The sequence below is a fragment of the Chanodichthys erythropterus genome, chromosome 1 (assembly GCF_024489055.1).
Source record: "Chanodichthys erythropterus isolate Z2021 chromosome 1, ASM2448905v1, whole genome shotgun sequence".
Lineage (NCBI taxonomy): Eukaryota > Metazoa > Chordata > Actinopteri > Cypriniformes > Xenocyprididae > Chanodichthys > Chanodichthys erythropterus.
Window position 1 is genome coordinate 33217922 of NC_090221.1, and position 15434 is coordinate 33233355.

General features: G+C 39.4%; 1 protein-coding gene across 1 annotated transcript in view; it reads left to right on the top strand.

The window, feature by feature from the left end:
* Nucleotides 1-2230: 2230 nt before the first annotated feature.
* The window catches only part of kctd8 (potassium channel tetramerization domain containing 8), a 43312-nt gene continuing 30108 nt past the window's right edge, over nt 2231-15434 (top strand). Inside the window, exon 1 of the mRNA XM_067383153.1 lies at nt 2231-3065. Coding sequence (XP_067239254.1) covers nt 2231-3065 — 835 coding nt within the window. The remainder of the gene's footprint in view (nt 3066-15434) is intronic.

Sequence of the window (15434 nt, forward strand, 5' to 3'; positions counted from 1 at the left end):
TCCAATTATAATAGACACATTGGAATGATGGTGTAAATGCATTCAGCTAAAAAAAAAAAAATAATAATAATTTACAGTTTTTCTCGATTGCTTAAACACATTTCTTGAAACTATGCCTCATATTCTCAAAACAATAAACACAAATCCATAACATCTCACCCAATTCCCCAAACATTCTATTTTCATGAAGCTCTGAACTCAACACCATTCACTCTTGCTAAAAAAAAAAAAAAACTTTGCCCTCAGACACACACAGAAGCCCTCAAAAACACACACACTACAACATAGTCTTACACACTGGTGAGAAATTCAAAACAATACTTCAAAAAACAAAAACCAGTAATAAGTTGTATTGCTTGTGGTTCTCCCCCTCACTTTTCACATGATAAACAGCGGGGGTAAAATCCTCTCGCATGGCTGATCCACCCCTGGCACACATCAACTGAAATGTCTAGTAGGGCTTCCTCTATTCCATCGTCTCTGTGTCCTACAAAAATAGAAGTACTGATTACTGTAACTGTAACACATCCTTTTTACAAAATGGAAGCAGACAGAAACTCTATCTGTATGAAAGGCAATTTGATGCATGTGTTGTAACAGAGTACAGAACTCAAAAGTTACAGTAGAGTGAACTGAGGTACACCTGCCTGTTTTCCTCCCTGAAGGTTCTTATGATCGAGGTGATGGTGAAGCAATTTAAGTTTGGCTGATCTTATTGCCCAGCCTCCCTCATAGTCATACCATGGACAAGGACATGGTCAACTGGTGGCACGAATTTCATCTGAGACTCCTTGTTTACTTGCACCTCCTCCTCTTCCTCTTCCTCCTCCTCCTCCTTCACCTCTTCCTCCACTCCTTACCGCTCTTGCTCATCCTCTTCCTCCTCTCTGGTGTCCTCAACCTTTTCAATCACGTCTCTCTGAATCCATTGTTCCGAAACTGAATGAACCCGACCTCTTTTATCTCTCTATTGAAGGTTCTGATTGGTGTGTGATAAATTTTGACTCTTATTGTTTTCCACGTGGGTAACTATGTGCTAAAAACAGGGGAATAGTGTTTTAGTTTAGGGAAATGGGTGTGCTTTTTGACAAATGGCATTATGGTTTTGTAATTTTATTACAAAAGCCTGGTTATAGTGTTTAAGCAATCAAGAAAAACTGTAATATCAAAATATTTAAGAAACCTCTTTAAAAATTGATCATTAAAAATCTCACTCTGAATTACAATCTATTGTTTATTCAAAAATACAAATCAGCTTAATTTTAACAGAACTGGATATTGTTTTACTGATTGCCTTTTTCACTTTTAATTATAAACCTGACCGATTGTACTTGCATATGGCCCCTAGGTGGTGATATAGTCTTCTGGGTGATTAATACAGTGCTTCTCTTTTTGGCTCTCTCTTTCTCCCTCTGTTTTAATGGTTTGGCAGAGATAATGTGAGAATTACAGCTAATCTGTGTTTATTCCCATGAGACAATCACATTGTGTGCCTGTTCATTATTCACTGTGCCACAACATGCAGACACTGGAGTCCAACTCAATTACACCAGATAGTCATTTAGAGAGACCATTATTCTACACAGCAGCATACATATGCACATAACTGAAAGAGCAAACCAGAATTGCATTTCTCATTATCTTTTTCTATGGGTTTATAACATATCCTTTATCATATCCTTTGATGGTAATTAATTTTCAGCTTCTTGCTCTTTTAGTGTGTAAATTATTGTGCCGCTGTCTCTTTAAAAGGCAGGACCGTGTGGTTACACCTCCACTCCCTCTCTCGTTCTGTAGATGATGTCACTGTGGCTTCCCTTAGACCTTGGACAAATGATGTGGGTCTCTGTTTGGCGTTCCTCCTCTTTCCCACCTCCTTTCTCTCTCTCACTCTCTCTCTCTCCCCCAGTGTCTCCATCTCATACTCCACTGCTCTCTTCATCAACGGAGGGACAGCAGCTGAGGAAACTTGATAGCACTCCATCCCCTTCTCTTCTCCTCTTCCCTTTTTCTTAATCTCCCTCTTCTTCTCTCTATCCCTCTCTCATTCTCCAGTAGCGATGTAGTCCTCCTTCAAACTTTTAACAGCTGTTTGGCACTGAAGCCTTGACTGACATCCATCTCTCCTGGACCTCTATGGATTCGTTCCCTGCTTCTTTTTGAGATCTTTCCAGAGTCTCCTCTCTTCATCCATCTTGTGTTTACCTTGTCGCTTTGGTGTGTTTGGATCATGGCCATGAAGGAAACTATACTCCCTATCAGCGAGGTGTCAAGTCCGTACCCAGAGGTCGTGGAACTCAATGTGGGCGGACAGGTGTATGTCACCAAGCGCTCCACTCTGGTCAGCGTACCTGACACCACCCTTCACACCATGTTCACAAGATGCAACCCGCACGAGTTGCCCCGCGACAGCCGAGGACGCTTCTTCATCGACCGCGATGGCTTCTTGTTCCGTTATGTGCTGGACTTCCTACGGGACCGCCAGCTCGTGCTACCCGAACACTTCCCAGAGCGGGAGCGTCTTCAGCGCGAGGCCGAGCACTTCCAGTTAGGGGAACTTCTGAGACTACTAGGCCCGCGTGTAGCCAAGCAAGGCTCGCTCAACGACGAAGGCTGCCAGAGTGACATAGAAGAAAGTTCACAGAGTAGCGAGTTGGTGACTCGAACTGGAAACAGTGCCACCAACTACGCAACTTCCTCTTCTGCCCTGGACAAGAGGTCAGGGTTCATTACGATTGGTTATCGGGGATCCTACACGATGGTGAGGGATAACCAAGCCGATGCTAAGTTTCGGCGCGTGGCACGGATCATGGTCTGCGGGCGGATCGCTCTGGCGAAGGAGGTGTTCGGGGACACTCTAAATGAAAGTCGGGATCCTGACCGTCCACCAGAGAAATACACCTCACGCTTCTACCTGAAGTTCACCTACCTGGAGCAAGCATTCGACAGGTTGAGCGAGGCTGGGTTCCAGATGGTGGCCTGCAACTCAACCGGAACGGCTGCGTTCGTTAACCAGTACAGAGACGACAAGATCTGGAGCAGCTATACGGAGTACATTTTCTTCAGTAAGTGACAGAGCAGCTGTCTGCGCTGCACTCTAATTTCCTTTTCATGTATCCGAGTATTCCCAGCCTTTTTCCCAAGAGATAGAGGGACATGTTTCACAACTCAACCTCAGCCCCCAACCACCAAAAAAAGAAACATGCACTTAATTTCACGTGTGCATGCAAGAATGCATTTTATTTATTCTATTTTTTTTTAAATCATACCTTTGTAGAACAGGTGTGACTTGGGTAAATTTCTTTTTGCTCACTGCTTGCAAATTAAATCTAAGCATACTTCAAGATAAATTTGAAGTACTTGGCATCCATGCACAGTTTGTTTATTATTAATGTATCAAATTATCTTTAATCTTTATTGAAGAAACGCAGACATGGTCGGGTCCTTAAGAAGGAATGATTCCAGTCTTTTGCATGGCTTTATTTTGATCATTATCCAAGATTTTATTTTAAAGCTATTTCTTTTTGACAGGTTCTGACCCTGACATTTATTCTTTTGAGTTGATGAAAGTTTTTTTTTTTTTAGTGCAACTAGAAAATTTAAGATTACTTGATACCGGCTAATGAGCTCCTCTAAAATCAAGTATACTTGATGACCACCAGGTTGGGGAACTCTGATCTCTCTTTCTTTTCCTTCCCAGTTTTTCCTTCTCTTTCAGTATTCATCTGCAATCCGCAATCTGCAATCCAATGTCGTTCCTTTAGCGTGTCTCACAATCACATGCTTTTTTTCTCTCTCTCTTTCAAACACCTAACTACCCACACACACACTCTTTCTCCTGCTCACTCCTCTTCAATATAAATTGCAATAAATTGCAGTTCATGTAAATGTGTGTCATAACTGGGACAGCAAAAGCCTCGGGCCTGACGTACTGAATAGAGAGGATAGTACACACTAGGCAATCCCACGCACCACTTGTGTCCAATCATAAAAAAGCCAAGCAGATCAAAGCTTCCTCATTAGCCAATGTAAATCAGAGTTGAATTAAATGGTTGCTGATTAGTTAATTCTTATTGGCTGCCTCAGGTTTGTCATTCTTAAGTTGTACGGACAAGCGCTAATCCACTGCAGGCTGATGCTTTCTCACTGCAGTAACTGAGTTCACTTTTACAAGGTGTCAATCAGAATGCAGTGCAGTCTCTGACTGAGCTGCTGTGATTGTGGTCCGGCCAAACTGCTAGTTTGATTGATTTGTGATTCATTGGTAGCTGATTAATGGTGTTTCTTTTAAACAGTTTTTTATTTAATTTGTACGGTCCTCGAAACTGTTTGAAACATTTAAGCATGTTTTAGCAGGTTTTGTGCGTGTGCACATTTAAGCTGAGATAAGGCATAACTGCGTGGACAGGTAGAGAAGTATGAAAACATGCTGATAAGGAAAAGGACCGTCTAGGAGGAAGAAAAATCTCACTTTGGTAGACTTAAGCGAGGTAATGGAACTTCAAGAGCTAATCCTACCACTGCATGTCGCAGATAATGAGGCTGTGTGTGTCTGTGTGTGTGTGTGAGTGAGTGAGCAAGGGAGAGAAAGTGAGTGAATGAGTGAGCAAAGGAGAGAAAATGAGTGAGTGAGTGAGTGAGTGAGTGAGTGAGTGAGTGAGTGAGTGAGTGAGTGAGTGAGTGAGTGAGTGAGTGAGTGTGTCTGTAATTCGTCTTTCACTGTGTGTCTGGTTAAGTTTTAGAAGATACTTGATGAAGATAAGATGTCCACTCTGTGAAGGTGCCAAATACTTTGATAGTTGTTTAAAGGTGTTGTGTGTAATTATTTCAACGTTAAATACTTAATCCTTTTCCAGCTTAATATAAAGACACTCCAGGAGACACATTCCCAATATTTAAAGTGTGTGTAAAGTGTATTAAAATATGTGTTCAGAGTTTGTCACACCAAAGAAAAATGTGTTATTAACCACCCAGACAAAATTTAAATGAGTAAAAAAAAAAAACACTAACTATATCTTGAAAAAATGAGCAGTATTCTCTGCTCTCAAATGCTGGGGGCGTGTCCGCTGTCAGTGCTGAAACCACTCCCACTCACAAGAAAGATGCTGTCACTCTCAACTTGTCTAATGAGCAAAACATACTGACGCATATAAACAAAAAGAATCACATTAGAGGGTTGCAAAATTTAATAGAGTTAATATGGACTACCTACTAATTATGACAGAAGCATACAAGACAACTTACACTCATTGGTGGCTGAAGGCCGGGAGGGGAGATAGTCGGCCCATTCTCCAATAACAGCAGATTTTCAGTGAATCCCAGTTGTCTCTGATGAAAGTTTGTAAAACTATCTGGTGTAAAAATATCACTGCAGAAGCGGGTGTGATTGTCAGCTCTCCATCAAGATGGCTCTTCACAAAATTAATCCACCTCTTCTTCATATCATCGTTTTTAGGAAATTTAAATAAGGAGACTGTTTTGTATATTATCGCAACCAGGTAATATGCATTTGCGTGACAAAGGCATAGCTATCTAGCAAAATGTAGGCTGTAGTGACTAACGGTAATGACAGTAACTCACGATTGAGCGGGCAAGCTACTGATGCTAATACGCTGTAGTTATTATAGTGTTAGAGGCGGGGCCTTGCTCGGTGGCTCCAGTGCGTCATTGAGCCACTGTTTTAGCCCCACCCAATAAATCTTGAACACAGAATTGCTGAAAAACTGTTTAACAGTGTAACTCCACAATTTTTTTTTTACATTTTTTTAATAGCTGAGGTTTGAGATTTTTTCAAAGTATTTCTCTCATTTTATTTTTCATATTTATTTATTAAGGCAATGGAGAAAGGGTGCCTTTCTCTGTCTCTCTCTCTCTCTTTCTCTCTGTCTCTCTTTTTACATTCTGGACCCCCCCCTGTCAGTTTATAATTTGCGTATGTGATTGCAGAGGCAGAAGTGACGGAGAGCCTGAAGAAAGAAGGCGAGAAGTAATAAGTGAGAGAGAATGAGGGACAGAGTGTGTGTGTGTGTTGAGGTTGAGGCGGTGGAACGGTCACCGGCAGTGCCGACTGTAGCATGGCTGTCGTTCAGGCTTAGCGTGATGTGTGTCTGCCCCGCAGGAGCATCAGCGTTGACTCCTTATCTCTGTCAGGATGCTAATCACAGCTCTGGAGGCTCAGTGGAAGGATGCGGACCTTCAACGTGCCAGAGGGGCTTACAGTACAAGTGTTACTAGTTGACAATAGCAGACCCCCCCTATTGTCATACAGGGACAGTAACACATGATTAATAATGTTCACACAGATAAGCATCACTATTACTATTGCTCATACATAGAGTTGGGGATTTGAACAATCCATAAGTATTAAAATTTGGTGTGTAATTGTTGAGAAGAGGAGTACTGTTACTTGAATCATGATCAGACTTAAAGGGGTTCTTGATTATGATTTCACTTTTTGTAATATTCGTTATTGTGTAATGTTGCTGTTTGAGCATAAACAACATCTGCAAAGTTACGACGCTTGAAGTTCAAAGCAGAGGGAGATATTTTCTTTTACAGAAATTGCTTTTTAGGACTACATCAGATGGCTGGTAGGGACTATAACGAGCTTCTTCCCGGGTTGGTGACATCACAAACCCCAAAATTCTCCAGCTTTGTTGTTGTTGAGCAACCGAAGTGCAATCTGTTAAAGCTCCGCCCTCTTCTGGAAAGTGGGCTGGGAGCAGCAAATAATTTTCATTTAAAGGGACACACAAAAACGGTGTGTTTTTGCTCATACTCAAATAAGAGCAAATTTGACAAGCTATAATAAATGATCTGTGGGGTATTTTGAGCTGAAACTTCACAGAAACATTCTGGGGACACCAGAGACTTATAATACATCTTGTGAAAAGGGGCATAATAGGTCCCCTTTAAGATTTTCACCCGACAGATGGGTGTATCTCTTAGACTTTCACTGAACAAGGGACCTGAGTCATTTACAAACCAGAATATCATATAGCTGTTTGGCTGTAGGTTGTTTGCACATGACGTCATGGGGTGGTGCAAAATGCAGATGGAGGGCAGGAAGTGATTTTAAATCCCTATGTTTTGCGTCATTTATGGTTGCTCTAAAACCACACTGAGAAACCACAAGGAGCTTTTATGGTATACCAAAAGTTGTTGTTCATCAGGGGTGGAAAATGCAAGAAACTTACTGAAAAATGCAGGAAAAAGTGGCTTGTAATCCTGCATTTGCGGTCAGGAGGAGCCGAGTCGGATAATGCTTGTGTGTGCAGTGACCGCTTTGTCAGAACTTAATACAAGTAGTATGGCTCCATAGCTTTGTATGCTTTCATTTGTTTCTAGAGTAGAAGGATGTCCTTGCCCATTCTTAGGTGTAATTTTCCTTGGTATATCCTATGTTTTTGGAAAACTTCACCTTAAGTGTTACACGGAGCGATTAGGTTCAGTCCAAGTCTTCTAACGAGACGTGATCAGCCCCTTTATATGAAAACCATTTTAATTTAACCAAATATTCATATAAACATTGATCAAATTACATATGTAACGTCCTATCTGTATTTACAAATAACATGTCCATGGCAACAATAGAATTTTATAATGGCAAAACCTGGATCACTGTCATGAAACACTTAGCGGTTTGCCTTAGAGAATTGTTTAAGGCATTATATCAAAGACTTTATAAGCTGCACCCTTAAGTCATTCCCATAGTTAAGGGGAAATCATGCCTTGAGTCTCATACTTAAGGGAAAAAACACAGCCGGGCACTGGAGAAGTTGTTTACCGAAATATATTCCAATTGACCCTTCACAAAGACCCGCCCCCCCTTAGTTACTGTTGCTTTGTCTGACAAGCCATGGCGCTGTCACGCCACACGCAGTGAAAAATACATCGCGGAGCAAAGAGGACACTGACAACACATCGACAGACAAGATAGAGCAGGTTACTTATTAAGTCCCAGCTTTAAAATTGTGTATTTTTTTAAAGATATTCGAACAATAAAAACTGTTTTGTGGCTCTTTAATGTGTCGTGACAGATTGCTGTAGTGCCTCAGCTCAAGCGACTCATGAACCGATCATCTCTTCTTACTAGTTCATTTATAGCATCAAATAAACATGAATGAACATGACAAGGAATGTTGTTTTAAACACAGAAAGATGTAAATACACACCATTTTTTAATTTCAAGTCCACCGTGGTTAATCTTCTAACTCCTGACTGCTTTGTCGGACAAAATGGCGGATTCGGCGTTATGATTGGTTAGATCGCTTGTCAATCAAACTCCCTGCAAAGGGTCAATTCAGCAGAAAAATCACTCCTCTTTATAACGTAAGGATCACTTCCAATATATGTTGGGATTTTCTGTTTATAATCTATTGTAATTGTGTCTAAACCAGTACATTAAGGACTTTCCTCCATCTCATCCGTTCTGCTTTTCACTTACTAACCTCCATCTGAATCAGAATCACGTGACTGCAAACAAGCTATTGGTTATCCATATCCTACAAAACAAAAGTTTTGCAAGTTATTGCACTTTGATGAAAGATTATGAAAAAAAAAGAAAAAGATTTCATTGGAAAAAATGCACAGATAAATTGTGCACAATAAGACCCGGAATATGTAGTAAGAAAGTTAACAGTGTCAATTTTGATTTCAGGTTGACATTAAGTGAAAGACATTTACTGTGTCTGTGGACTAACACTGGTACGATTGTGATGATCTGTGGTTTAATATAGACCAGTGTTCAGATAAGCTGCGGGCTAAATTTGATCATGCATGTTTGCGCTTGTCAGTATGTTTATGTGTGGGTGTGTTGTGAATGTGTGTGTGTATCTCCACACATCCTCATGCGGTGCTGCTGTTGTAATGCAAGTGTGCGGGTGGTTCACACTCTGTCGAAGGACAAATCAAACCTCTGATTGCAAAGCCACGATGGTCTTAACTCACTCGGAGGACGCAAATAAATCTCTGTCATCTGTCCGGCGTCGATCTCTTGGTGTCCTCCAAACCTCTGGATGAAGGAGCTGGAGCCAGTCAGTCATCTTATGAACTGCTGCTCTCAAGCAAAGTAACAAGCTTGAAAGAAAATTGCTTGGTCTGTTTTCATCTTTCTCTGATTTTTCATTATGGCCAAACTCCCCAGGCCGACAAAACAAACTGAAATGTAAAATTTTCATCTGATTCATGTAATTTGGTGCCTCTGCAACACAGGAAATTGTGGAAAATACTGTAATTTTGACAGTGTTAGATGCGGAGTTACATCTTAAAGTTCACTGACCTCCATGGATGTTTTGGTAGCACTTTACAATACGGTTCATTAGTTAACATTACTTAACTACATTAGTTAACATGAACTAATAATGAACTGCACTTATACAGCATTTATTAATCTTTGTTAATGTTAATTTCAACATTTACTAATACATTATTAAAAGCTTGTAAACATTAGTTAATGCACTGTGAACTAACATGAACAAACAATGAACAACTGTATTCTCATTAACTAACACTAACGAAGATTGGTAAATACAGTAACAAATGTATTGCTCATTGTTAGTTCATGTTAGTTAATCCATTAACTAATGTTTAACAAATGAACCATATTGTAAAGTGTTTCCAATGTTTTTTTAAAACACAGAACAGCGTAACATCCAGTCGTACATGGCTGGTTAGATCAATGCATGTCTGTGTTAGTGAGGGAAGCAAAGAGACGGGAGAATGAGCAGGTCAAGGTTGAGTATATGGATCTGACCGGCATGAATATTTATGCAAATCGAATCACATATTCAGCAAATATTAACAAGAGTTTAAACAGAGATTGTGAGGGACATATACAGTGAATCCAGTAACCAGGGATGTATCTTTACGATCTGATGCTCAACACCACAATAACATAAATAGCATGAATAGACCACAGAAATTTGAAACTTAAAGGGTTAGTTCACCCAAAAATGAAAATTCTGTCATTTAGTTCTCACCCTTATGTCGACCTCAAGACCTTCGTTCATTTTCAGAACACAAATTAAGAAATTTTCGATGAAATCTATGAGCCTTCTGGCCTCCGATAGACTGCAACACAATAACCACATTCAAGGCCCAGAAAGGTACTAAAGTAATTGTTAAAATAGTCCATGTGGTTCAACCTTAATGTTATCAAGCGAGAGAATACTTTTTGGGCCAGATTTAATGAACGGGGCAAATTAGCCAGAAGCGCATTTCCACAAAGGCGCCGATGGGAGTGGCAAGTTTTGCATGTGATCTGCTGATGCGAACACAGACACAGTCAAATCATTTACATAATGACCAGCGCAATCTACCAACAGCAGTGCAAATTAGCGTTGGGTCGCAAATAAGCAGAGCTGATGCTCATCAGGTGTGGGTTGACACATGCGCAACTTGTTACATGTATTATACGGATAACATCTTCTTCTGGCATTCCAAAGAAATTAATATGACTGGAAAATATTTTCTCCCTTCTACCACATGCTCTCTGTTCTCTGCGGTGTGTCCTCCTAGCGATTGCAGCCATGTCCGAAATGGGTTAAGACATGCTTTTTTGGGGAGCTAAATAATGGCGCAAATACCAGTAAATTAACTAGCGCAAACATTAGTAATTCATTTTGTGTGATTCATTTAAATAATCTCCTTAATAAAATGAGCCGGCATTCTGATGTAGAACCAGGAAGCGCTGTAGTGTGTTTACAACGTCAACAGTATAGGAGACTGACATGGAAGAGAAGAAATTGTTGATGATGACTTTACTACCTTTCTGGGCCTTGAAAGTGGTAATTGTGTATGCAGTCTACATATTTTGAACATGTTTCCCAAATAATTTGTTTATAATCAGAATAATAGCTCTGTTGAACTGAAAAGCCTTCATGTAAACACCTCAATCCAATCAACAGGGACAAATTAAACATGTAAATGCTTGAATCAACCTATTTTCTTAATCAGATTCAATAATGCCATGATGCTGATGTTAACATATTTTCTTTATGTCATATGAACGTCTATTTATGTCTCAAGTCTTACGAACTGGTCAGTGGATGAGACATAATTTTTACTACATTTACTAAATATTTGTGTAAAAAAAAAAAAAAAACTTGTTAGACAAATGTCAGCCAAATGTCAGCTTTCTTTTTTGATATTTCTTCAAGGCAAAAACATGGCAAAAATTATACTCACTGTAGTTCACACCATGATCACCTGTCCGTCTCTTTTGTCCACTTTCAACCATGTCCTGATTTCTTTGAGGGGAGGGTCTATGGGTGGGTAAATGTATGGGCTTTTTCAGATATTTCGATCTAATGGACAAAATAAGCTCACACAATTTACATATGAACGTGACCAGAGACGAAGGAAAAACATACTGAGATCATCAGCTTCCATTTCTTCTCTGATAGCCTCAAAACCGGCTGAATGCTGTGAGTGTGTGTTAGAAATCAGGAGTGGTGAGAGAACATTGTGCTTGGTACGTTTTTCCTCTTCAAACCAAACTTGGTTTTCAGCCAACAAGGTTTAAATTCCTTCTGGCTAGTGCATTTCAGATAATGTTTACGCATTAGGTCAATAGGTGGAGAGTAGGCAGTCTTTTGTGGCTGTTCAGACACATTCAACCACATGAGCGTTTCCACTACGAAAGCAATCTGGTCAAATGCGTTCTTGACTACATCTGGAAGTGAACAAGCTCAAAACATTTCAGACCCCATTTAAACCTGTATTTAGTGTTGTCCACTTGTGATCCGATCAACCAAAACGCAACTTAAAGGATTAGTTCACTTTAAAATGAAAATGACCCCAAGCTTTACTCAACCTTAAGCCTTCCTAGGTGTATATGACTTTCTTCTTTCTGATGAACACAATTGGAGGTATATTAATAAATATTCGGATGCATCTAAGCTTTTTCTAATGGCAGTGAACAGAACCAACGAGTATGAAGCCCAAGAAAGTGTGATTCGTTTGTGTAAAAAAATATCCATATTTAACATGTTATAAAGTAAAATATCTAGCTTCCGGCAGACCACCTTCCATATTCAACTTAAAAAGAAAGTGTAAAAAAAAAAAAAAACGGAACTAACGTCAGTTGCTCTTTTTCTGTATGTTGAATACGGAAAGCGTAGGATGTAGCATAAACGTTTTGAACTGTGAAGGCCTTTGCACACTGAGTCCGAAATTTTCGCATGCGTTTTTTCGTATTCGCAATCCTAAAAATTCGTCACGCACAGAGACCTTGCACACTGAGTCCGATGCGTATTAATGAATGCGTTGTGAAAAAATCGCAAAACAAATCGCAAAACAATACAAAATGAAGTCTTCAAGCAGTGAGCACGATTAGTTGTCTCCTCTCTTCTTAAAAAGAGAAAAAGAAAGAGGAAATATTGGGTCTATCCAATCCCGAGACTGCATAGAGAGAAAGGAGAGTTCCACCTCATCAAGGAGCTGCGGGATTATCCCGAGTGATTCAAAGTTTACTTCAGGATGTCAGTGGCTCTGTTTGATGCTTTACTACTGGCACAATCTGTCTTTATATTCGGTCTCTTTGTATTCCTCACGTTGTTTGTCATTCAGTGCTGCTGTTCTGTGCTGTAGGCAACGTGGATCAACTTGTCAGATGGCATTCTGGATTTTTGCGTTCGCGTACGGTCTCTCAAAATGCGTGCCACGGATGCGAAAAACGCAGAAAATCGAACCTGATCCGAATATTTTTTTGACGGATGAAAGTTTCGGAGGCAGTGTGCAAACGCGATTGACATAACGTGAGGTCGAATTTATTTTTTAACGTGCGAAAGTTTCGCATGCGAATTTCGGACTCAGTGTGCAATGACCTTGAGAGTTTTACACTTCCTTCGTAAATTGAATATGGAAGGCGGTGTCAGGATATTTATTAATATCCACAAGTTTCCTACGCCCCATGGGGCCTTGCGTCAAATGTGGGAGCGTCTTCCGGTTCGAAGTAAATAAGCTGGACGTGACACTCATTCATTGAACAGTTGACAGTCATTCAAGATTTAACGATCCAAACTTGCAAACCTTTGTTTGCTTAAAGATTTAAGATTCCAGCATCGATATTTGAACAATGTTTTACAATAAAAAATGTTACAGTAGTAGTAATTTATTAATTTATGTCAGGAGTGCACATCAATCATGCCGAATCTAACTGATATTTATATTGATATAAAAAGGAGAACACATACCTATTCAGTTGCGCCTGCTTCCATTAATTTACGATCACAAGAATGCACAAAACAACTCCACTAAGGCTTTTAAATCCAAAGGTTTACACATTTAGAAATATATTGATAACATACCCTATGTTTACGTCACTTTTCTGAGCATTTCTATTGATTTTCCTCTAAATTATGCGATGATTGCAATCCGAGGACGTTTGCACGATCTCTCCATCTAACTATCCTGATCCTTTCAGCCAGAGCAACAGAGGGAGCTCATGAGAAGACAACAGGAGTAATAATGAGTTATACGAGTTAACCGGAGTGTGTGAATCTGTGAAAGATATGCATTTGTCAGGAATCAACAGACACAGGGAAGAGACAGATTAAACATTAAACCAAATAAATACATGATTATAATCATATAAGAATTGTCTACATTCCTCAAGCAGTCTCTGATATTTTAAATAAACGTGTGTATTTATTATCACAATGGTTAACATAAGTAGCCTTTAGCATCGCATATATGACTGTGGAAACGCGACTGGCTCTGGCACGTATGACACGTTAGAAGTAAAATATAACATCATAAGGCTTAGGTGCTAGCATCAGTGACAGGTAAAGAACAGACAGCAATTGAGGGCACGAAAACTGTTTATTGTATTGTGATATTATTAACTAATAAATGTACTAAACTGAAATGTTGTACCCACTTTCTTTTTTACAGTAGTGCCCCATGGAAACAGGTGGATACCTCCAATTGTGTACATCAGAAAGAAGGAAGTCATTATCTTTTTGCCCATAGGGAAATGGTTTAACAAGTGATTTCTCATGTAAACATCTTGTTAAGAGACACAAATTGCACAGTGAATATTTCTTTAACTTTTTAATCTGTTTTTTTTTTTTTTTTCTCCAAAAGCAATGAGGCTAGACTAAAAGCAAATGGATGGTGTTGTTTGAGTCTCTTGCAGCTTAGGTTGTTTCTGCTGAGACACATGTATGTTTCTTCTCTGGTGTTTTAAAGGGTTAGTTCACCCAAAAATGAAAATTATGTCATTAACGACTCATGTCGTTCCAAACCCGTAAGACCTCCATTCATCTTTGGAACACAGTTTAAGATATTTTAGATTTAGTCCGAAAGCTTTCTGTCCCTTCATTGAAAATGTATGTACGGTATACTGTCCATGTCCAGAAAGGTAATAAAAACATCATCAAAGTAGTCCATGTGACATCAGTGGGTTAGTTAGAAGTTTTTGAAGCATCGAAAATACATTTTGGTCCAAAAACAACAAAAACTATGATTGACCATATCCGTCTACTTTAATTCCTGCCCAAAATGATTGTCATTGATAGCTTTACATGCACATGGTAGACCCTTTTTTAGGCCTTTTTTAATGCTATTAAAATTATTTATATATTTCATGGCCATGATTACCTGCCAGAATGGATAAGTTAACAGCTGTCAGTGTCACGGCAAAATCTGACAATAAATATGGGCTGGAAAATAAATGTAATTTGCGTTTGTTTTTTTATCTAGTCATTAGATCTAGAATTCTGAAGTGAAATAAAGTAGCAGGTATAGTTACATTTATTTTGAATATAATCATAATAACGAGAGAGAGAGCGCACACACATGAGAGAGAGAGTAGCCTACCCAGTGAAGCTTTTGGTTTATTAAAAAAAAACAAAAAAACATGGCGGTCTCTTTTAAATTAACCAGACAGAGGTTGAAATTCAGCTGCTGAGATTTCTTTCAAGGAAAATATAGATAGACATAAAGTTCCCACCTCAATAATAAAGCTGCAGATTTTTAGTGCGAGTGCATACAGGCACGTCTGCTTCATAATACAACATGAAAGCTAACTTTTAGTGAGCAAACATGCCGCCCTCGCCTTGTGGTGGCTTGGAATTCCAAGGGGAGTCGGATATGCGTTTTTAGACGTAGGTTGCATGTCCAGCTGATCAGATGTGGAAAAAATCTGATCTCGTGCGGATTTTTGTGTTTACACGTGTCAGATGTGAGCAAAAAATCTGATTTTTTTTGTGCCAGTGTAAATGCAGTCATACTGTAGGAATCATTTACATTGTAATTTCAGGCACTGTGCATATTTTTATGTCTCTTAACTAGACTGCTTCCTTACATGACCAAATGCTTATGATGTACCATTGCTCACTTATAAGCTGATTTGGATAAATGCATCTGCCAAATGAATAAATGTAAACGTGAAGATGTACCCATTTTACTTGTCAAACAGACTCGTCTTA